This window comes from Mustela lutreola, chromosome 6 (assembly GCF_030435805.1).
Source record: "Mustela lutreola isolate mMusLut2 chromosome 6, mMusLut2.pri, whole genome shotgun sequence".
Taxonomy (NCBI): Eukaryota; Metazoa; Chordata; class Mammalia; order Carnivora; family Mustelidae; genus Mustela; species Mustela lutreola.
This window is the reverse complement of record NC_081295.1, coordinates 142,606,676-142,631,143: the sequence shown is the minus strand read 5'-3', so window position 1 is coordinate 142,631,143 and position 24,468 is coordinate 142,606,676. Positions and strand designations below refer to the sequence as shown.

The window sequence follows — 24,468 nt, the reverse complement described above, 5'->3', positions numbered from 1 at the left end:
TATAAGGGTATTTGTTTAATGTAGGTCTATAGTTGAGGCTCTAAATCTCTTTTCTTTAAATCAAACTATAACGTTGTTTAGCCATAGGAGAGTCACTAAATATTGTAGGTTAATTGTAGAAAACTCCAAGTTCCTAACAGTTCTGCTAAATTAAAGATCATAGTTGTATTACACTGACTTCTGTCCTACCTTGTTGTATGTGTGAACGTATAAATGGAAATATACAGACATTTGACCCTTGAACAACACAGGGATTAGGAGTGTGAACCTCCACATGGTCAAAAATTCCAGTATAATTTTTGACTCACCAAAAACCTAATAGCCCACTGTCCACGAGAAACCTTACTGATGGCATAAACAGTTAATTAACACATATTCTGTATATGTATTATGTGCTGTATTCTTCCAATAAAGTAAGCTAGACAAAAGAACATGTTATTAAAATCAGAGAGAAAATACATTTACAGTACTGTCTGGTATCAATCTGGAAGAAATCCGCATATAAAAGGACCTGTACAGTTGAAGCCCATGTTGTTCAAGAGTCAGCTGTAGAGATGGAAATAGTCACATACATAAGAGGTCATGTTACTACATCTCTGTTCATCATAATTTGTCTTCTGTAGATCAACAGAGAAGAATAAATGTAACCTGTAGAGAAATATTATTGTGTGTGAACTGAGGACCTGTAGGCAGCCTCTGTTTTCTTAACTTACATCTATTGCTTTGGACTAATAATTATTTTAGCAGTTTGCTATGGTACACCGGTTAAAGTAGTTCTTTGTGTGAATTGAAACATGGGAATTATGATTAAAAAATAAACAAAGTCTTCACCTGGATATCTGTGCCTCTTTACATGAGGCTCTTGTCTTTATATTATCCAGAGGATACAGGGACAGCTGAAACGGTCAGCTTCTAACCCTGGAAAACTGTTTTGTAATTAATATGACTCAAAAGAGTCCTCTCTAAGGTTTTTGCTTGGGAGTATAGTATGTAAACTTATTTTACTTAAAGGTTAGGTAGGCTTAAACTGGACAGATTCTCTGAGAGCCCCAAATTAGACCTTTTTAAAATCTATAATCTTCATCACGCCACCCCTTAAATGACACAAGCTGAGAAATGGCTGGGTCCCCTGTTTATTCTTCCCTGGATATAAGTAGACCTTATGCTGTAGTCACCCTCACTTGAAACGAACTGTATTTCCAGGTTTATTTGGAAAGTGGTTGGTTAGGCTAGGCATGAAGTTTTTATAATTTCCTCTCCAAAAATGGTTGGGTTTCCAGGCCAATGCGAAAGTCATCAATGAGTGAATGATCTGTAGTGCTGATAATACTGGTGATGGTGGTGCTTGAGGGTCCTAACAGTGGAAGATAAAGAGATAATTAATTCCACTTTTAGAGGCTAAGTCACTGCGAGGTAAAATTGGACTGTTTCTTGCAGCCTCTCACCTCTGCCGTTGGGTTCCCACCTGGCCAGCTCCCTCTTTCATTCCCTTCTCAAGCAAAATGTCCTTTTCCAGAATTGCCTACATTACTTCCTGCCTATCAGACCCTCAGTGGTAGTCCTCAGTTAGGTATTAACGTGAAAGAAAAGATGATGCTATTATCCTACTGAATTTCTGAATTAAGAAATTAGTTGTCTTAGCTCTACTTCCTCCCTTCCTCCTGCACTACTTTCTTCCCCTCCACTGTTTCTGGCCTATTATTTTTATAGTGTCCTTCGGGGTATAGAGCAAGATACAGCCTTGGGGGTCTAGTACGGGTAAGGAGTAACATTTGCAATTTCCATTTGGTCATTAGCATCTTGGTATTTTAGGGTAAGGAAATGGGTTAGGAATCTTTAAGTGGAGGTGGGGGGGTAGGTTTCATTGTGGGGCAGACTCTGCATGGTTTTGAGGGAAAATGGGTGGGGGCAGTTCCTTTGGCTTCATCAGTGATTGTAAAAGCCAGTACGAATGGGTTCTTTAGAAGTTGGGGACTACCCTACAAAAAACAAGCAGCCTCAAACCTAATGCAAGTACTAGACTGACTCCATCATTGATTCTCTGATTGATTATCGACACATTATATTATAGATTACAATCCTACTGATACGATGAACACTGTGGCCTTACAGACAAATATATTCTCTGTATTGTTACTTATCCAGAAAGGATCAGTAAACCTGTAGACAGCACTTTTCCTTAAAAGGGAGGTGTATGCCACCTTAAGTGAGACAAGCTAGAAAAGAGGTCAATTAAACACTGTCGATAACAAATGGCAAAATATTGATTTAATAAAATTCTAAATAAGGATAAGTGCATTTTAGTCCGTGTTTTGTTTAATCATAACACATAGTACAAAAAACAACCCAGAGGTGCCCAGTTGGAAGAGCACGTGACCTCATGGAGTCATGAGTTCAGGCCCCATGTTGGATGTAGAGATTATTTAAAAATAAAATCTAAAAAAAAAAAAACCCGGAAGATCTTTCAAAAATAAATTTCCTTATGCAGAAAAAGGAAAAAATTAAGAAAAACAAATACATGTGTGGGTCAGGAACCATAGGGAAGGGGCGTTGACTTCCTTTCTATAAATGCCTTAATATTTCGATTCCATGTGTATGTAGATTGTAAAGATCACTTACAGAAAACTCGATTTACAGGCAAATGGGGAATCATTTGCTGGCATCCGTCAGTCAGATTTAAGCTGAAAAAGAATACCCAAATAGATACGGAATCTACTATTGTGACCTCTTTTTTAAGATCCTGGCCACAGTTATCACAGCCTAAATTAATTCACACATAACTTTCAAGGGGGTATTATCTATGTGAAGTAAAGTAAATGAAACCCTAATACACCCCCACCCTGTTCCTTAAAAGTCCCACAGGGTTCTTCCAACCTTTCCTGTGGATGAACCCACTCTGTAATAGGCAACAACACAGTTTTATTGTCCTTCCTTGCACTTTTTGCTTCTTCCTCCTGAAAGCCTGCTTTTGGAAGTCATAGGTACTTTGATATCCTGTGGGTCCGAAATTTCTGCATATAATAGAGAAACAGTTTCTATAATTTTATTTGGTGGCAATGAAACAGTACTACAGTGAAGGCAAAGCAATCTTTGAATGAAGCATCAAATTATAAAACAAATTATTTGAATGGTGCCGAGCATTTTGTTACCATCTGGAACTCACCATAAAACCTTGTAACAGAATGACAGCGATGTTTAAAAGCAGTGTAAGAATGAAATGAGAAGCAGCTCCTTGAAACAGATGTAAGAGGGAATAACGGGAGGAAACTACTGAATGTCGTCGTAATGGGGCACACAGGAAAGCCAGCACTGTGTTCTGTTTTTCTTCAGTTGCAGTAATACAATCAGGACCTACCGAAACCTGTACCTTTCTAATACATTCGGACCCACAGTCCCTCATCTGTTTCAAAATTCACAAAGCTCTGAACAATGACCATTTTAAAATAAATTTGTGCAACAATACAGCGTAACATGAACTACAAGCTGTGATGCCAGCGTTTATTTTTTACTTTGTGGACATTCCTTAATTTTATTTTACTTTGTGGACTTTCAACAGTTTTCTGCAGCTACATTAAGATGCTGCTTGGGAGGTGTTACATGACCTATGCTATATCCACCATATTACTTTTCTTAAAATGTACGGATTCCTGGATTCCAAACACATCTGGCCCAGGGCTTTCACATATAAGGGATCATGGGCCAAATTAAACGTAATGCAAAAAGTGATTCAAGGAATAGATATTATAGTTGTCTGATTCTCCAATGTCTGACTTGGAATAATACAGATTATATTCAGTGTAAAAGGAATCCTACAAATCATTAAGCCTGTATTTACTGAATATAATGGCATAAATAGCAGGCACCACGTAAATGAAGCAGTCATAAATGAACATTATCAGTCTGTTATATGTGAACCCCATTCCACATAGCACAAAGGACTTACTAACAAATGTTTAACCTACCGGTATGCATATTATAATTCTTCCCTGTGCCTAGGTTACCAGTTAATGAAATGAAATTTCTTTAATGAAATTCTCTCTTCTTGCTCTGTTTTTTGTTTTGTTTTGTTTTGTTTTTAATAGGGTGTTCGTAGGAATGGAAGCACTGTTTCCTTGCCAGATTCCATATCTCTCTATCTCATGAACCTTTGTAATCCTGGGGAAGATCTTGTGTCTAAGGATGACAAACCTGTCACCGGTGTAGCAACAGCAGTCTGAGGGGAAGAAACAAAAAAAAGACCCAAAATAAAGAAGTGTTTGCATTTATATTCAACAAAGAAGTCATTTCAACCGACAACCTCTGTTGCACTGTGTTTCCAAGATGAACCGATACACGACCATGAGACAGCTGGGGGACGGCACCTACGGGAGCGTGCTGATGGGCAAGAGTAACGAATCTGGGGAGCTGGTGGCCATCAAGAGGTACCGTGTGCGACGCTGCCGAGCTTGGAGCTCTGATCTTTCCTTTCCTTTAGAAAGAGTTCTGGTGTAGCCCCCGCGCTTGTTTAGCTGATGGGGGAATGCCATTCTGGAGGGACACTGCCAGGAGGGAGTTCTGCTTGTCCCCACATACATGGATTGAGTTTTCTGGTTTGTCCGGCTCTACAATTAGGAGCCGAAACGGAAGCTCATGTTTGGAGATTGTTTAGAATTTAAAGTTGAGTGCAGAGTAGAGTTTGTTATTTCCTTTAAACGACGGGCCTCAAAATCAAATGGTGTTCATATATGAAACTGAGTTCTGGAGGGTATGTGCTCTTCTCCTAAGCTTACCAATGAAATAGAATTAACTATTATTAACTTAGTTACTTCTTCTGAATCTACAGTATTTGTTATCTATTATACATTAATAAATTTCCCCAAGGCTTGCTGATTTAAGATTTTATTTATTTGTCAGAGAGAAGGAGAGAGAGAGAGAGAGCGCGCACAAGCACACAAGCAGGCAGAGAGGCAGGCAGAGGCTGAGAGAGAAGCAGGCTCCCTGCGGAGCAAGGAGCCTGATGTGGGACTCGATCTCAGGACTCTGGGATCATAACCTGAGCCAAAGGCAGGGGCTTAACCCACTGAGCCACCCAGGCGTCCCCTCAAGGCTTGGTGATTTAAAATGGAAACAACCCGTTCTGAACTCCCAGGTTCTGGGGGATCAGGAATTTAGGAGTAGCTCAGCCGGATGGTTTTGGCTCCAGGTGTCTGCTGAGGTGGCAGTCAGCTGCAGGCCGGCCAGGGACCACAGCATCCCCTGGAAGGTGGCTCCCTGGGTTAGTGAACTTGGGCTGCTGTAATGAAGTACCACAGATGGGTGGCTTACACAGAGATTTCTTTCTTCATGGTTCTGACAGGTTCGTGGTCACAGATGAGCTTTCAGCAGGGGGTATTTCTTCTGTGGCCTCTCTCTGTGACTCGTAGATGGCTGTCTTCTCCCTGTGTCCTCACAGGATCTTCTGCTGTGTGCTAGTCTGTGGCCTAATCTCTTCTTCTTTAAGGACACGAGTAATAGAGGATGAGGACCCACCCTAAAGACCTCACGGAACCTTAATTGATTCTTTAGAGTCTGTCTCTAAATATAATCACACTCGGATATTTATAACTTCAACGTATGGATTTGGTGGGGGCAGTTTAGCCAAGAACAGGCTGTTGTAACAAGGTATCAGCCACAGACTGTGTGTGGCTTCAACCAGGCCAACTTACAGATCTACAGTTCTGGAGGCTACAAGTCTAAGATCGAGGTGTCAGCATGGTTGTTTCCTTCTGCGGATCTGTTCTAGGTCTTTCTCCTTGGCTGACGGATGGCATTTTCTCTCCATGTGTCTCCATATCTCCTCTTCTTCTTCTTCTTTTTTTTTTTTTTTTTAGATTTTATTTATTTATTTGACACAGAGAGAGAACACAAATAGGCAGAGAGGCAGACGGGGCAGGGGGGGGGGGAAGCAGGCTCCCCACTGAGCAGAGAGCCCAATGGGGGGCTTGATCCCAGGACCCTGGGATCATGACCTGAGCTGAAGGCAGAGGCTTTAACCCACTGAGCCACCCAGGCACCCTCCATATCTCTTCTACATGGTCTTCCTCTGTGCTTTTCTCTGTATCCAAATTTACCTTTTTTATAATAACAGTCATACTGGATTCAGGTTCACCTTAATTTCATTTTAAATTCACTGCCTCTGTAAAGACCCTGTCTCTAAATTAGGTCGCATTCTGAGGTACTGGGGGTTAGGACTTCAGCATATGAATTTGTGTGTGTAGTCAGGAGGGGGACACAGGTTAGCCCACAACACAACACTCACTCACATGGTTGACAAGTGGCCTGTTCACAAAGGCTTCCACGGAGGGTTGTGTGAGTCCTCTAATGCCATGGCAGTTGGATTCTTCCAGAATGAGTCCTGGAGACTGATTACCACATCAACCAAATGATGACAGTCTAAAATTTTTTTTTAATATAATTTTTTATTTTTTATAAACATATATTTTTATCCCCAGGGGTACAGGTCTGTGAATCACCAGGTTTACACACTTCACAGCACTCACCAAAACACATACCCTCCCCAATGTCCATAATACCACCTAAAATTTAAAATGCTTTAACAAATGCTCTCCAAATGTTAAACACTTTGAAAAACGATCTAAAGCATTACACATACAAGGAAATAACTTTATAAAATATTGTCAATAGCCATTATTGTCAAATAAATGTACAATGTGCCATAACTGAAATGAAGTATTTACTGAATGGGCTTAATAAAATTCAATACCCACTCGTGACTGGGGGAAGAATGCTCTTAGCAAACAGGAATAAAAAGAAGCTTCCCTAACCTGGTAAGACTCAAACATTCATCATCTTTATGTGAAATATTAGAAGGACTGCTGGTAAAGTTGGTTTTAAGACCAGACTGCCTGCTATATTCCTACTAATTAAGATTGCTTTGGTGATCCTAATGAATGCCATAAGAGAAAAAAAAGGAGGCATCAGTATTAGCCAAAATGAGATGATACCATCTTTACTTATAAATTAAATCACTGTATAAACTCATGCAAATACTTCATTATGCATAAATAAATGTATACATATAAATATTTTTAGTATATGTGTTGCTGAAGCAAGCACTATATATAAATGTTTTTAAAGAACTAAAAAGACACACATATAATTCATGAAAGCTGTGGCTTCTGGGGAAGGGGTAAAAAAATGAGAATGAGGTTAGGTCTGGTGGAATCATGTAAGGTTATTACCATTGTTCCATTTTGTTTAACAAAATGCACATTATTCCTTGTGGATGGCAAAATCATGTGTTTGTCTCACTGTTCCATTTCACAAGACAGGGAATACCAGCATAGACCTAGATAAAACCTTGAAAGTACTGAAGGGTCCAAAAGGGTAAGAGGTCTGAGGGCTGAGAAGAAGCCATAAGTATATAATTTAGGAATGTTTTGGTATGTGAAATAGAAACCCTAACCAAAAGTTACTTAGACGGGGATTTTTCACACATAAGAAAAAGTCTTGAAGGAGGCAGCCCAGGGCCAGTACCTTGTCCATGCTGTTAACCCAGACCTAGGTTCTTCTGTCTTCAAAACATAGCTGCCTCACCCCTCTCCAGAAGACTTCTGGTTACTTGTCATTGGCCGGAAGTGTGTCACACAGCTCACCTGGCTATAAGGGAGGCTGGGAGACTGAGTACTTAGCTGGGCGTTTGTTTCCCTGTAGAGAAGCTGGGATCATAAAGACAAAGAGAAGAGTGGCTTTGGATAGTCAACTCAGAGTCTGCCAGATGGCGTTCCTAACTTCAGGAAGGATGCAGCAAAAATGAATGAGAAGGGGAGGGATCATGGGGAAGACTTGAAGAAAATTTCCATATTCATTCAGCACACACTTGTGAAGCTCCTACTCTGGTGCTCAGGACAAAATGGGAAGGAGACAGAGGAGTTACAATGTGGGAGGAAGACTGACAAATTAGACAAGTTACAATACAAAATACCATTAAGTCCTATGATGATGTGGGAATAATGGTCCTAGTGGAGACAGAGAAATGATGCCGAAGAAGTATGCTGGAAGACTTCCTGTAGAACGAGAAATCTCAAGAATGAGAAAAGAGTATCAAGAAAAAGAGGAGGTGGGGCACCTGGTTGCTCAGCCGGTTGAGCATCCAGCTCTTGGTTTCGGCTCAGGTCACGTCAGGGTCGTGGGACTGAGCCCCGAGTCTGGCTCTGCACTCAGCGTAGAGTCTGCTTGAGATTCTCTCCATCCCTCTGCCCCTCCCCTCCAATAAATAAATAAGATTTTTTTTTTTAATTAGAAAAAAAAAAAAAGGATGGAAAAGAATGTTCTAAGCAGCAAGGATAATATGTATGTAGGCCCGGATGAGAGAATGTGAAGAATGTGAGAGAATGTGAAGGCTTGCCTGGGGCTGAGGAACTGAAGTAGGAGCTGGAGTATAGATTCTGAGTGGGACAGAGGAAGGACCTGGTGCCAAAGAGGGAAGCCATGAAGCCAGGTTAAAGAGTTTGTCTATCTTGACTAGAAGGTGATGAGGGATTTTAAGCAGGAGAGTTGTTGGTGTGATCAAATATTGCTTCAGAATGGTCTCTTTAGCAAAAGAGTGGATACTTGATCAAAGGTGACCAGTCAGGAGACTGAAGCAGCCATCTTGGTTAGAGGTGGCAGTGACCTAATCTAGAAAAACTGCATTGAGTATGGACATAAGTGAAAGTACTCAAGGGACATTTCGGAGATAGGCTCTGTAGGGCCTGGTCACTGAGCTTGGAGGGAAGGGAGTAAAGCATGTGCAAGAGTCCAGACTAACTCCTAGGATTCTTAAGTGCATGTTGGTGGTGCCATTCACCATGACAGGGGAGACCCCAGGCTTAGGGGTACACTTTTGGACATGATGACTTTAAGAGGCCCACAGGTAACTGAATATTTGCATTCAAAACAGGTCTGGGCTGGTGATTTGGGAATTGTTAGTCTACAGATGCTAATTGAAGCTATATAGAAGGAAAAGAAAAGAGTTCTTCATAGGGAACACTCAGGAATCCCAGCATATAAAAATGGGCCTTGGGGGAAAAGAAAAAAGAAATGGGCCTTGGAAGAGGTAGGTGTTTGTAGAGAAGCCTGAAAAAAAGCCACCAGAGAAGTAGGGAGAAGACCAGGAGAGTGTAGAAAATATATGGAACCAAGGGAAAAATATAAAGAAGTGCTCAACTAGAAGACAACTAAAAACTAATGACTGAAAAGCATTTAAGTTAGTTAGGAATCTTTCTTGCTTTAAGTGACAAGTATGTAAATTAATAGCAAGTGATGGAACCAATGGCTTAAATAAGTAGATTATTTTTCTTCCATATCAGGAAATCTGGATTTTGATGACTCCAGTGAACTGTATCTAGGTCTTTTCCATCTTATTCATACTGTGCTGTTAGCATTTATTTGCCCTCAAGCATGTAACTTAGTGGTCACATTATGACTACTTCATTTCCAGGCATTACATGTGTGGTTCAGGGTGTGAAGAAGAGAGAATGATACCAGCAAATCCTTCTCTCAAATTCTAGGTAAACTTGTTTCCCAGAAGCCCCATGATGACTTCCCCTTACATCTTATTGGCTAGAAATGGATCAGATGGTCTCCCTTATGTACAAGAGAGGCTGAGAGGTGAGAATCTACTCTTCCAGCTTCTATACTAGGAGGCAAACGGGAGGAAGCTAGAAATGGCTTTCTGGTACCCAAACCAATATTGGTGTTCTTTGGACTTGGAGAACATGGTATAATTAGTGGCTGTGGTGAGAGCTGTTCTAGTGAAATCGAAGAGGAGATAAGCCAGAATGCAGGGCAAGGAGTAGTAAAAAATGGGGGTAGTAGAGGCACTGAACTTTGAATAGTCATGGAGTACGTGTCACTTAGTTGCTAAAAAAAGTCACAGAAGGTTTTTCTCAGTACTCTCAGAATCCACTCTCAGGGTGCCTGGGTGGCTCAGAGGGTTAAAGCCTCTGCCTTCGGCTCAGGCCATGATCCCAGAGTCCTGGGATCAAGCCCCATGTCAGGCTCTCTGCTCAGCCGGGAGCTTTCTTCCTCCTCCTCTCTCTCTCTTTCTCTCTCTCTCTCTGCCTGCCTCTCTGCCTACTTGTGATCTCTATCAAATAAATAAATAAATAATCTTAAAAAAAAATAAAAAAAAAAGAACCCACTCTCAGAATCCCTGAGTACATGCGATGAATACTAAAATAGAGCTACTGGCAGCATGTACGTGACTTTGTACAGAGTCTTCACGGATTTGTATGGAGAGCAGAGACTGAAGGATGGCAGGGCAGGAGTAGTAGAATGGGGGGGGGGTATCAGAATATATAGGTGCTCTTGAGGGGGACAGTGAGTGGGAAGGCTGACCATGGGATCCAAGCTAGAGGAGGAGGCAGGCAAAGCCAAGTGTGGAACAAGAAGACACATACATTTTATCCAATGGTAATGATGGAGAAAAGACAGGAGGATGTGGTCAGAGTGTGAAGTCTGAAAGGCTGAGATCTTAGAGGGTAGAACCATTCCTCATGACAGCAAGGTGTTTATATATAGAAGGGAGCAGCTCTTTGGAGTGAAGAACAATGAAGACAGGCTACCAGCAGGCTTATCAATATGAATGTTCACTCATTACTCCTAAAATTCTTGACCAGACATAATTTTAGGATGGTTTTTGACCTGCAAGAGTCATACAGAAGACTATGCCATTTCTCTCAAGTCTGAGGCAAAGCAATAAACTTGGCTTGAAGTATTAGACCCTGTATTCTCTATTCTCAATGTATCCCTATTTGTTACCAAAACAACCTACATTCCATAATATCCGATCAGGACCATCATCTTGTGCTTCGTGGCCTAAAACTTAAGGCACTGAGAATTCAGACCACAAATATTGTAGGAATAACACTTTAAATCCATCCAAGTTGGATGAAGAATTCCATGTTGAATACATTTTGTGTAGCAGGTGAAGAGCTGCATTATCGTTAATCCTCAAAGAGCAAGAAGCATGTCCTCTTGAAGGGAAGCATTATCTGGGCGAAGGTATTTTTCATTCTGAAAGCCTTTTAAGCAGAAGAATCAGAAGAATGAAGTTTGAGGAGTGAAATGGAGAAGAGTCTGAGCACTAGCACAGTAGGGAGATAGCCTGGAGAAACCAGGGTGTGGCATGGTAGCTGGTAGATGTCAGAGTGTTATAATTTCAGACATGAACATGGGAAGAAAGTCTGTACTTGATTCAGTAAGCAGTGGGCAAGCCTTCTGAGCAGTCTTGAAATGCCCTCAAACTGGCTTGGATGAGTTGGCAATGAGTGGTTAGAAGTTGGGAGAACACTATAAAGAAAAAGATAAAAGGTACTTTTTGAAAATCTTCTTTTTGAAATTTTAACTTATCTCTGGCAAGAAACCTTGTATCTGCTGCCATCAAAAACAAACAAACAAAAAAAGGCTGTAACAATTCATTCTAGTGGAGGGTAGTAAGATCCTCTTATCTCATTAAATTTAAAATATTTATTAAGCTCTCTGCTCTTTAAGGACTTGGAAGGCAATTCTCTTTTGGAGGGTCTCCTGTTTGTGGGATAGTTCCTCATGAGTCCAACTGTGGGTATAGAAATTCATCCTGTCATTTAGTAAATACTTATTGAGGACTTACTATATGCCAAAAATTGGTGTAGCATGTAGGGGTGTCTTCAAGGAGCTTACATTTGAGGAGGAGGAGGACATTAGAGATGGTAAGTGCTATGGAGAAAAAGCAGAGCAGAAACAGTGACCTAGGAAAGTACTATCCTTTTCTTCAGATCACTAGCTGGGAATAGATAGGAAAATTAGCTCAGGGAATTACTAACAAGGATCAGCCTGAAATGGTCTTTTATTTCCTTGACCAGCCAGCTCTTTCTAGCTCTGTCTGTCTGGGTAAAACTTCTATTTTTTCAGTCTTTCAGTTTTTCCCCTGCTGGTACCCTCTGTTTTTCGGGTCACAACTGACATACTGCTTTATCAAAAAGGCCAGGCCATTATATTTTTTAAAAAGAGCCCCTTACCTCATGGTCCTTGTAACTAATTTGTCTGTTTTGTGTTCACTAGTCTAAAGCCTATTTTGTGTTAATGGGAGGTGCCATGATAACCGTCTCTGGTTCTCATTTGTACCTTACCCTGGCATGTAGTAATTGTTGAATGAATGAATAAATGAAAGAGAAAAAGGCAGGACATTTAAAAGGAGGTGCCTTTTCCTATCATTCTAACAAACTGGCTTAATTTCTTAAAATTAGGTTCTTCACATTGGTTGAAGAAATTAGATAATTGTTTTATAAGGAAACTTCAGTATTTGTTGCATATAGACACTTACCTTGCCTTAGGGCAGTATTGATGAGTAGTAGTAATTGATGGGAAGAAATGAATATTAGAATATTAGAATATGTGGATGCAGCTAGTACAAAGTTTCAAATAGAATAAAAATTCCAATTTTTATGAAATTGAAGAAGGAATATATTATCTAGTGTCTCAAAAATGGATTTTTAAAAATCTTATAATTTATAAGAATAATAACATCATATGCACAGTTCTGGATGGATTTGATCATTTTCTTAAACTTCTCTTATATACTATATTTGAATTGAGTTTTTTTTTAAATTGACATTTAAATTTAACATTGTGCTAGATTTGCCTTATCAAATTAGCAAGATATTTATAAATCTATAGCATAGAAATGTATCTTTTGGTAAGTAACTTGTAAACCATCAATTTCTTAAACCTCCATAAATTTCTAGCACCTTAATGAGAATAAATGAAATTCTCATTCACTAAGGATGCTTTAGAAATAAGAGCAGTGATGCCCTTCATGTCTGTCATAACTGATCATTGATACTGGTAAAAACAAGAACAACCAGTATTTACTGAGCGCTGAATTAAGCAATTTGCAATAGGCTCTTCATATGCAGTAATTTCTACTTGTAACTATGGAATTTGAGGCACAGAACGGTCAATGGGGAACCTGTACAAGGTCATACCTCAGTGAGTCACTAAGCAAGGGTTTGGAGCCAGCAGGCAGTTCCACAGCCCACATTGGTAATGACCATGGCATGCTGCCAGTTCTTTGTGCTGCCATTCCTTTACTCATTTCCTTACCCTTGTGTATTACACTGTTGAAGGGACTCTGAATAATTCCTATAGGAATTAGTTTAATCAATAAAGATAACTTTAAGCTTCCTGAGAATCTTCTAGAACCCCTCAATAGGAGATTATACTACTAAGTGAAAACAGTAGGGCACATAGGAATTTTTAAAATATTTTTTAAAAATTTGAGAGAGAGCATGTGATGGGGGGAAGGGAGGAGAGGAAGAGGACTTCAAGCAGACTCCTACTGAGTGTGCAGCCCGAGGCAGGGCTAGATCCCAGCACCCTGAGATCATGACCTGATCATGACCTGAGCAGAAAGCATGAGTCAGATGCTTAACTGACTGAGTCACCCAGGTGCTTGTAGGGTCCTTGTTTTCATAATCCAGCTTTGTTATTTCTTTACTTGAAGAAATATTTTTTAGAACATAAATCCTCTTTTTTCTTGTCTCTCATTTTGCATGGTGACTAAAAAAATGTTCATAAAAAAAAAAAACAAACCTCTATTTGTGGTGTTTAGTGGAATTATTTTGTTACCTTTATTACTTTTGGTATATTTATCTCTAATGGTAACATTGGGATCGAAGAGGGAAAATAGAGAACAGAATTCAGGAAAGCAACCTCCTAAATGGAAGAAGATATTTGCAAATAATATACCTGATGGGGGATTAATATCCAAAATATATAAAGAACTTCTACAACTCAACACCAAAAACCACAAATAATCTAATTAAAAAATGGATGAGTACCTGAAAAGACATTTTTCCAAAGAGAAATACATATGACCAACAGACACATGAAAAGATGTTCAGTGTCACTAATCATCAGGGAAATGTGAATCAAATACACAATGAGATATCACCTCACATTAGTCAGAATAACTAAAATTAAAAAGACAAGAAATAACAAGCATTGGTAAGGATGTGGAGAAAAGGGAACCCTTGTGCACTGGGATTATAAATTGGTACAACTATTGTGGAAAACAGTATGGAGGTTCTTCAAAAAATTAAAAATAGAACTGCCACATGATCTAGGATCTAGGAATTCTATTACTGACTAATTACTCCCCCAAAGTGAAAAAACACTAATTTGACAAGATAAATGCACCCCTATATTCACTGCAGCATTATTTACAATATCCAAGATATGAAAGCAATTCAAGTATCCATTAATAGATGAATGGGTAAAGAAGATGTGGGGTGTGTGTGTGTAGGTGTATAAAGGATACATATAAAGCAGTATTAGCCATAAAAAGAATGAAATCTTGCCATTTGCAATGACATGGGTGGAGCTAGAGAGTATTCTGCTAAGTGAAATAAGTCAGTCAGAGAAAGACAAATACCATATGATTTCACTCATATGTGGAATTTAAGAAACAAAACAAACAAGCAACGGGGGTGGGGAAGAGAGAGAGGGGGCAAATCAAGAAACAGACTCTTAACTATAGAGAACAAACTGATGATTATCAGAGGGGGGCAGTGGGGGATGGGAGAAACAGATGATGGGGTGATTAAGGAAGGTGCTTGTCATGATGAGCACTGGGTGATGTATGGAAGCGTTGAATCACTCTACTGTACACCTGAAACTAATATGCTCTATATGTTAACTAACTGTAATTTAAATAAAAACTAAAAAAAAATAAAGATGATGAAGATCTGGTATGTATATATACAATGGAATATTATCCGGCTATAAAAAAGAAAGAAATCTTGCCATTTATGATAACATGGATGCGCCTAGAGTACTATGCTATGTGAAACAAGTCAGAGAAGAACAAATACCATATGCTTTCATGTATATGTGGAATCTAAAAGGTAAAAAAAATAAAATAAATGAATAAAAAACCAGATTCAAATAAAGGGAACAAACTTGTGGTTGCAGGGTAGGGGGGGGTAGATGAAAGAAATAGGTAAAGGGGATTATGAGGTACAAACTTCCAGTCGTGAAATAAATAAATCACAGAGACAAAAAGTAGAGCAAAGGGATAGAGTAAATAATATTGTAATAATATCAGATGGCGACTACACTTACCATGGCGAGCATTTCATAATGTACATAACTGTTGAATCACTATGTTATATACCTAAAACTAATGTAACATTGTATGTCAGCTAAACTTCAATAATAAAAATTAAGAAAAAAAAATTTTAAAAAGAACTATTTCTAGAGTTTGGTTGCTTCTGAATTTTGGTTGACCTGAATCACTTAACTTTATGGGCTGCTTGTTTAAAGCAGAGGTAATGATATAGAAATCCTCAGTTCAAGTTACATCACTAAATTTGCTAACAGCGTTTGTGATTTTCTTCCCCTCTCCACTTTAGTGTTTCATATTTATCTGTTAAGTTCTAGAAAGAGAAAATTTGGAAGGGGACCTTTTAGAAAAGCACAATTAAACTGATGAGGGAAATATGGGAAGGCACCCAGAAAGGAAGATTAATGGTAATCCTTTCACCATTGTGTTTAAAGCAGAATTTCAGATAGAACATAATCGTGCACCTGTACCAAACTGCCTTGAGATATACAGAAGAGAGGGGACTTCCTTTTAAGGAGGAGGGAAGATCACAGTTACCCAAAGTGAATACTAGTGTAAGAAAGCCAACAGCATAAGTTGTGTTTCAAATCCTCTGTCCCTGTACATTAAGGTTTTTTTTTGTTTGATTTCAGAATGAAGAGAAAGTTCTATTCTTGGGATGAATGTATGAACTTGAGAGAAGTTAAGGTAAGATCCTACAGGTATAAAGAACCCTAGGAGGCCTTCTCTCTGCCTCACCCTGTCTTATTTATGAGGACGGTAGCTAAAGGGATTGTTCTGTTCTTTGTAGGAAACGTTCCAAAGATAATTGTATTTCTTATGTTTTTTTTCTTTATCTTCCAAAGTAATTTCTCATTTCTTTCCCGAATGTCAGTAGAGGACAACAGAAAAAACTATACACTGATATTTCAATGTATACTCACTTTTAAGAGCATTTTAATTCATGTTATCAAAGGAAAGACAACTTTTAATTACTACATACCATTTCTATTTTATGTTGTATGTTTTTGTATATTTTATGTGCATAAATTTCTGGATACCTTTGTATGGAACTTCACATAGTTAAGTCAGAAAAAACTTAGGCCTAGTGAATAGACTGAGAAAAAAAAAGTGACAGATTGAAATGTTTGGCAGGTATTATTGGCTTGGTTTATTTTTGTACTTACATTCATTATTTAAAACAATTACTGCTTACTTTAAAATTGGTATTCTAAGATGTTCTATAGACATTAAAACTTAATTCACTCATGAATGCAGAAGAAATGGAAGATTACTTAAGGTAATTATCATAGAGATTGATGAGATTTTGCTGACTTCAATAACTTTGTTTTAAGAATTTTAATGCTGATTTGCTGTGTTACAGTCTCTGAAGAAACTCAATCATGCCAATGTGATTAAACTTAAAGAAGTTATCAGAGAAAATGACCATCTCTATTTTATATTTGAATATATGAAAGAAAACCTCTATCAATTAATGAAAGACAGGTATGTCTTTATTTTATAAAAACTGTAATGTTTTCCCTGTTATCTCCTCTGTGAGCTCCTTGGAACCCTTCAATATGTTACACTTAACAGTGTACAGATTTAGCACTCCAAGAGGTGGATGTAAATTAATCAGCTGTTACCTTTATAACCTTGAAGAAGAACCAGCGATGACATAGTCACCATTTTTCATAGTCATCATTTTTCTGACCATTTTCACCACATTATCTATCTATACTTTTGAAAAAAAAATCTATCTATAGTTTGGCTTATTGGTTTGTTTTTTAAGTAGGCTCTTTGCCCAGTGGGGCCCAACATGGGGCTTGCACTCATGACCCTGAGATGAAGACCTGAGCTGAGATCAAGAGTCAGACCCTTAAACCAAATGAGTCAATCAGGCACCCCCAAAATCCTTCTATAGTTTTAATACTAATAAAGCCAGACGTGAACAAAATTGAGATTACCTTCATTGCTCTCGCAAGCAAATTGTGAAAAGTGAATGAAAAAAGGGAGCCAGTTTTCGTGAAGGGATCTAATAAGTTCATTTGTTAGAATGTTTAAGTGAACGATAAAACTTAATGTGTTACCAATCGCAAAGAAATTCTCATTTTCATTTTTAAACCCATGAACAGAATCTCTAAAGAGAGCTTCAGGTATCTGCCTTGAGCTTGGGGAGGCTAATATTTTGGTGGTAACTGATGGTCACATGTGGGAGATTAATGACCATTTTACCTGCTTTTAAAGCCAGAGTTGTTCAACAGAAGATCCTAAAATACTTTAGAAATAAACTTCCCAGTGGAACGATGACTGCTGTCTCTCTATTTCTTTCATATACACATCATGTACACACTCAAGGTAATCCTTAGGGCTGGTGAGTGAAATTTTCTTTAATCATTTTTTTCCTTTTTCAAAGAATACTAGGTTCCACAAGCTATCATTAAAACATTAATAGCAGTTAAAATTAAAAAAAAATTTTGCCCCTCAAATCAGTGTTTGTTTCTCTAGAGTTCTTTCTAGCCCTTGATCCCAGCCATTTTTTTTTACATAGTTGCAATTTTTTTTACATAGTTGCAATTTTAATGGTGATCATTTTTTAATTTGATTGATTGACTTACAAGCATTTTGTTATGCTGATACATAATCTTCACAGTTACTATAGTTAGTATGTTCTGCTAAATGACTATAGCATGCTTCACTTATCTCTTTAAACTTTTTTTTTAAAGATTTTATTTATTTATTTGACAGACAGAGATCACAAGTAGGCAGAGAGGCAGGCAGAGAGAGAAGAAGAAGCAAGCTCCCTGCTGAGCAGAGAGCCCTGGGATCATGACCTGAGGCAAAGGCAGAGGTTTTAACCCACTGAGCCACCCAGGCGCCCGATCTCTTTAAACTTCTTAAAAGAAGTAACGATTAGGAGAATAGATTGGTAATTATAGTTTATAATATTGATGGAATTATTTTGTAGCCATTAAAGGTGACAGCTATGAAGATTATGAAAATGCCTGAGTGGATAAAAAACAGAAATCAAAATCATAATTATTTGACACTGATACTTAATATAAAAGTTATACATGTAAATGCATTAGGACTAAGTTAGAACACTGAAAAATCCGAATAGTTTCTTAATCAGGTGACGGGCAATCTTAAATTTTTGGCTTCTAATAATTATGCTCTTTGAAATGTATGGAGTGGGGCACCTGGGTGGCTCAGTCGGCTCAGTGGCTACCTTTGGCTCAGGTCATGATCCCGGGCTCCCTGATGCATGGGCAGTCAGCTTCTCCCTCTCCCTGCCGCTCCCCCTGCTTGTTCTCTCTTTGTCTCTCTCTCTGTCGAGAAAATAAATAAAATCTTTAAAAACATAAAATAAGTAAAATGTATGGAGTGATAAACTTATGTGTAATATATATTAAGATATATGTGTTGAAGAAAAAGAAATTATGTAATTAAGTAAATATAAATATTTGAAATGTTATACTTTTATCTGATTTAAAAAATATATAAGGGGCACCTAGCTGGCTCAGTCAGTAGAGCGTATGACTCTTGATCTCGGGGTTGTAAGCTAGAGCCCTACTCTGGATGTAGAGATTACTTAAATATGTATATATATATAAAATTTAAAAATATAAAAATATATATGTGTGTGTGTGTTTTCTTCCTCAAGATATATATCTTATTTTTCCTTAAGATATATATATATGTGTGTGTATTTTTTTCCTTAAGATTTTATTTATATATATATAAAATAATATAGATCCATGTATATTTATATAGATATATATATCTGTTATTAGACGTGCTTAGTGCAATAGTAAATGAACACTAAAAAGGATCAACTTTGGAATTTCGTGATTTAATTCCAGATTTCTAAATTAACTGGAACTAAAAATGATATTGTTTGAATATTATTTAATGTCAAAGGTATAAATTTAACAATTAACAATTGTACATGGTAAAGAGCTATCTGAGGTTAAGTGGTATTTTTACACCTTGTTTTTGGTAGCTTAACTTCCCGAACATTGTTTTTTTTTTTTTTAAAGATTTTATTTATTTATTTGACAGACAGAGATCACAAGTAGGCAGAAAGGCAGGCAGAGAGAGAGAGAGAGAAAGAGGGAAGCAGGCTTCCTGTGGAGCAGAGAGCCCGATGCGGGGCTCGATCCCAGGACCCTGAGATCATGACCTGAGCCGAAGGCAGCAGCCCAAACCACTGAGCAACCCAGGCGCCCCAAAAATTAATTTCACATTTCATTTGTTTTTTTTTTTAATGTGGTTACTAGAGAAAATTTAAATACATAAGTGGTTCTGATTTGTGGCTCTTACTGTATTTCCACTGGACAGTACTAGTAGACAATATAGAACGGAAGCAGTTATGCCCCTAAAACTCTTTTTTTTTTTTTTTTGATTTTTATTTATTTGACAGACAGATCACAAGTAGACAGAGAGGCAGGCAGAGAGAGAGAGGAGGCGGCGGCGATCCCAGGACCCTGGGATCATGACCTGAGCCGAAGGCAGGGGCTTTAACCTCTGAACCATCCAGGCACCCACCACTTGGCTTATCTGATGGATATCAGTTTTCCAATTTACTTTGCTCCTCTCAGGACAATTTAAAATTTAGCTGAGTATCTGTGCAACACATCCATTACTGGATTTGAGTTTTTATCAAACATCAAAACAGACAAAAATTTTAATTGTCATGTTTTAAATGTGTAACCTTAACAACTATAAAGCTATAAATCACACCCTTAACCATGATCATGAAACCAACAGGGGTTCCAAGGGAGGAGGAACATCTGCTCTCTTCTTTTGGTTGGTTGGCTAACAGAATTACATGACTGTTTATTTGTTCCTGTCTTTACAGAAACAAGCTGTTCCCTGAGTCAGTCATCAGAAATATTATGTATCAAATATTGCAGGGGCTGGCATTTATCCATAAACATGGTAAGTTTAAATTTCCTTTCCTTGCCTCTTTAGATTACTGTCAAGGTCATGCACAGAAATCATATATAATCTGTTAAATAGTGTTATACTGAATAACTACAGATTTGGAGTATGGGCTGTACACACTGACAATTTTATTTTTAAAAACCTAGAATTTCTATAATTCCATATAACACAGAATTTCTGTACTCTTTAACTATCTTCCTCTATAGCAGAATTTGTTAACACTTTGATCATCAGCCTTTGCTCTCAGTTATCATACACCCATCCCACAACCTCATTCCCCAATTTTACCATGGAAATGAAAACAAAACAAACAAAATGCCCTTCTTTTGGAAAAGATTGGAATGCTTTGATCACATGACCACTTATCAACATTTAAACAGTTTAAAGCACCAGTGCTATGATATTTTATAGTTTTCTTAGTATTTACATTTAGTTTCTGTTCTTTGAGTGAAATTAAAGTGCTTGTTCTTGTTTCTATGAAATTCTATTTATGTGATCTTCATTTATAAGTTTTTTATGTATCTATCAAACCAAAATAATTCATCCAAAAAGTTAACATGATTATTCTGAAAATATTTGGCAAACATTTGTTTAGAATCCCTAGATGTTTAGATATTAAATGGAAAGAGTTTATGCCAGATTATCACTGTATTATGAACAGAGGCATTTGAAAATCCCCATCGTTAGCATGTTTTCATGTTTCATCCCATATTTTCTCCTTTTCCCTTTAACTGTTACAGGAAGTAATTTATTTTCTAAAAACTCTATTTTAATCATTTGTTCCATATAAGCATTGTCAGAATATTCCTGAACCCCACTTTTTTTGTCCTAATTAAGAAGGACATGAGATGTGATGAGCACTGGATGTTATAAGCAACTGATGAATTATGGAATTCTACATCTGAAACTCATGATGTTGGCTAATTGAATTTAAGTTTTAAAAAAGAAAAAGAAGGAAGATGTTAAAAATAGAAAGTCTAAGGCCTATGATGATATACTACAATCCATTGGTTAAAGTCATTTATTAATCACATGGAAACAGATATATTCTATTTTAATTGTTCATAATGAATTTTTGATATTCAGCCTATTTTCAAACACTGGCCAGCATGGTAACTCATGATATTTGCCGGAGTTAATTTATGCCAGTAGAAACAAGTGTAGTGTGGAAAAACCAAAAGCATTATGAATTATTTGATTTTGGAAACAACTTTGTGATAATTGATATTTTTCAGGTTAGTGATAAAACTGGTTTCCATTCCTTGGATATATATATATGATATATATGATATATTCCTTGGAGATATATATATATATATAAACTACCAGCAACCTCAGAGTGAAAGTGGTTGAAGGAAGAAGTTACTTTGGGGGTTAAAAATTGCTGTTACAAGTAAATAATATGAATAACGTATGGTTGGTTATACAACCGATGATGCAGTGATTGGGGACACCAGATCCCAAGAACAACAGACAGTGTTACGAATGCTACATTATTCTTGCTGTAGTGGAGAAGATCTCAGATGTAATATTTTGAGTAAATATTTTTAAATAGTAGCTAACTAAAAACAAGACTATTATTTTAGTTAAAATAAGGACCAAGTTACTGATATATTTGTGAGAATGGGGGAAATGTCAATGTGCAGATACACAACTGGTGTCATTCTGTATGATTTTATGTTGCTTTACTCACCACCACGTGTGCTCCTGTTCTGGTCTTCATGTTACAAAAGTGCAGTGTATTTCCCTTGAAAGTTTGTGAAATGGATCTCAACAACTAGTTTGAGTAAGAAGTCCCAGATAAACTGAGGACAAAACTGTTGTAGATGTCACATACATAAAGTCCACACAGGCTTAGCAGGAATCAAAAAGCTCGGGCTTAAGATTTGACTTAAAATCTTTAGGCTACAACTACATGAAAACCCCCTCACGACAATGACTACAACTGATGACCAGGACCCTTCTGGATTCTCTCACCTTGCAAGGTCACTGGAAGACAGGCCATCTGTCTATAGCCAGCAAACTTTAGATCCCCCTTAGAAATACATGAAGAGGGGCACCTGGGTGGCTCAGTGGGTTAAGCGTCTGCCTTTGGCTCAGGTCATGATCTCAGGGTCCTGGGATAGAGCCCCGCATCAGGCTCTCTGCCCAGTGGGGAGCCTGCTTCTTCCTCTCTCTCTCTCTCTGCCTGCCTCTCTGCCTACTTGTGATCTCTCTCTGTCAAATACATAAATAAAATCTTAAAAAAAAAAAAAGAAAGAAATGTACAAGAGGGCTTTCATGTTCTTCTTGCTGCATTTTCTGCCTCAGTTTCATTGCCCTGCCTCTCAGCTTCAGTAACCACTTATTTTACATACTGAATTGGTAAATAATTGCATTTTTCAATAAGGCAGCTGCCAGGGGAGAACTGAGCTATTAAATAAAGTAATTGTAAATGAAGGAACTGGATAAAATGTGTGGAGTTCTATTTTTGTTTAATGGACTTTTCAAACAAGTGATGTAAGCCTGATTATGTAGCTTTGCTGGGGCTTTAATTAGGTTTCTTTTCTCTGGGCGTCTCCCTCCTCATTTACTACACAATAGTGACCATAATACCTCCTTCAAGTTGTGCATGTTACTGGAGATAATTGGAATGTGGCAGTATCTAGCCCAAGTGCTTGAATTTACTGGATTCACAAACAGAAATATGTGTTAAGTGGGTATTTTAAGTGGCCTCATATACTGTGTAAACTTCCTTATCAAATTTTGAAAGCAGGGTCCCCACCTCCATCAGTTTTAAGATAATAAATATGGATTTTTCTCCCCAAGTTCACATCCCTAATTACAACAGAGAGGCTCAGTTATATTTTGTTGAGAAGTCAAATATGTTTAGACATAATGCTCAATTACTGTTTTTCCTCTCTACGTTACCAAGGTTTTTTTCATAGGGATATGAAACCAGAAAACTTGCTTTGTATGGGTCCAGAACTTGTGAAAATTGCTGATTTTGGACTTGCAAGAGAATTAAGATCACAGCCACCATATACTGATTATGTATCTACCAGATGGTGAGTACCTTTATGCAACTCTGTAGAGGCAGAAGTAAGTCTATGTTGAAGCTTTACTATAGTGTGTCATTAACATAGCTTTCTAGAGGTTCCATTTTGAGTATTTAAAACAAAATATTAAACTGAATTTTGCATTCTGTGGAGAGAGAAGGACTGGGTCACAACTATTCTGAAGGAAAAGAGATTTCATTCATTCATTCATTCATTCATTCAACAAACACTTGTTGAACACCTACTATGTGCTAGGCACTATTTCAGGCATGAAATAGTGAACACAGAACACAGAAGTGAACGAAACAGAAAAACAGAAACAGAAAAACCATCGATCTCATGCTGCTTACATGACATCCCATATATAAATAAGCAAGTTAGGGTGCCTGGGTGGCTCAGTCATTAAGCGTCTGCCTTTGGCTCAGGTCATGATCCCAGGGTTCTGGGACGGACCCCTACATCAGGTTCCCTGCTCAGTGGGAGCCTGCTTCTCCCTCTCCCTTTGCCTGCTGCTCCCCTGGTTGTGCTCTCTCTCTCTCCCTCTGTCTGTCAAATAAATAAATAAAATATTAAAACAAAATAAAACCAAAAAAACCCAAATAAGCTAAAAATATCATGAGTTACAGAAAGACATTCACATGTTTATGTCTCAAACTCCAAACTACACAAATGTCCATCACATGCAGCATAATATATATTCATCCAGTGGGATGCCTTACAGCAAAGTGAACCAGAGTCACTACATGCAACAACATGACCGAGTCTCACAGATATAATGCTGAGATTAAGAGGCCAAACAGACAAAAAAAAAAAAAAAAAAAGTACATATGGTATGATTCCATTTCTACAAAATACAAAAACAGAAAACTAATCTCTGCTGTTAGAAGTCAGGGTAGCAGTTACTTGAGTAGTGACTGCCAGAGTGCAAGAGAGGGTCCTCCTGGGATGCTGATAACATCCAGTTTCTTGATCTTGGCGCTGGGTCAATGGGTATATTCTATTTGTGACAATTCATCCAGTTGTCCTCTTACGATACATGCATTTTTCTGCATGTGTACTACATTCCAATAAAAACAAGAATATCTGTATATCAGATGATGATACATTATTATGGAGAAGAATAAAATATGGAAATGGACAGGGAGTAGGAGGGCTAGGGGAGGGAAAGTGCATGCTGCTATTTCAAACAGAGGGTCTCTCTGAGAAGGAGATGCCAAGGCACGGAGACTTCAGGCAAAGAAAATGCTGAGTGTAGAGGCCTTGAGACAGGAAAGCCATGTGTGAATTCTGCAGAAGGAAATGAGGCAAGATCTCAGGTCCTTATAGGTCATCGTAAGGACCGTGATGCCTTGTTAATCTTAGTGAACTGGGGAGCCCCTG

General features: G+C 38.0%; 1 protein-coding gene across 6 annotated transcripts in view; it reads left to right on the top strand.

Moving 5' to 3' along the window:
• Window positions 1-24,468, top strand: part of MAK (male germ cell associated kinase) — a 57,241-nt gene that overhangs the window by 1,771 nt on the left and 31,002 nt on the right. For all 6 annotated transcript variants that reach the window (XM_059179242.1, XM_059179241.1, XM_059179246.1 and 3 more), the window contains exons 2-6: window positions 4,083-4,421; window positions 15,757-15,811; window positions 16,488-16,609; window positions 19,965-20,044; window positions 22,965-23,097. In XM_059179242.1, the coding sequence (XP_059035225.1) occupies window positions 4,321-4,421; window positions 15,757-15,811; window positions 16,488-16,609; window positions 19,965-20,044; window positions 22,965-23,097 (491 nt within the window). In that variant the 5' untranslated portion in view covers window positions 4,083-4,320. The remainder of the gene's footprint in view (window positions 1-4,082; window positions 4,422-15,756; window positions 15,812-16,487; window positions 16,610-19,964; window positions 20,045-22,964; window positions 23,098-24,468) is intronic.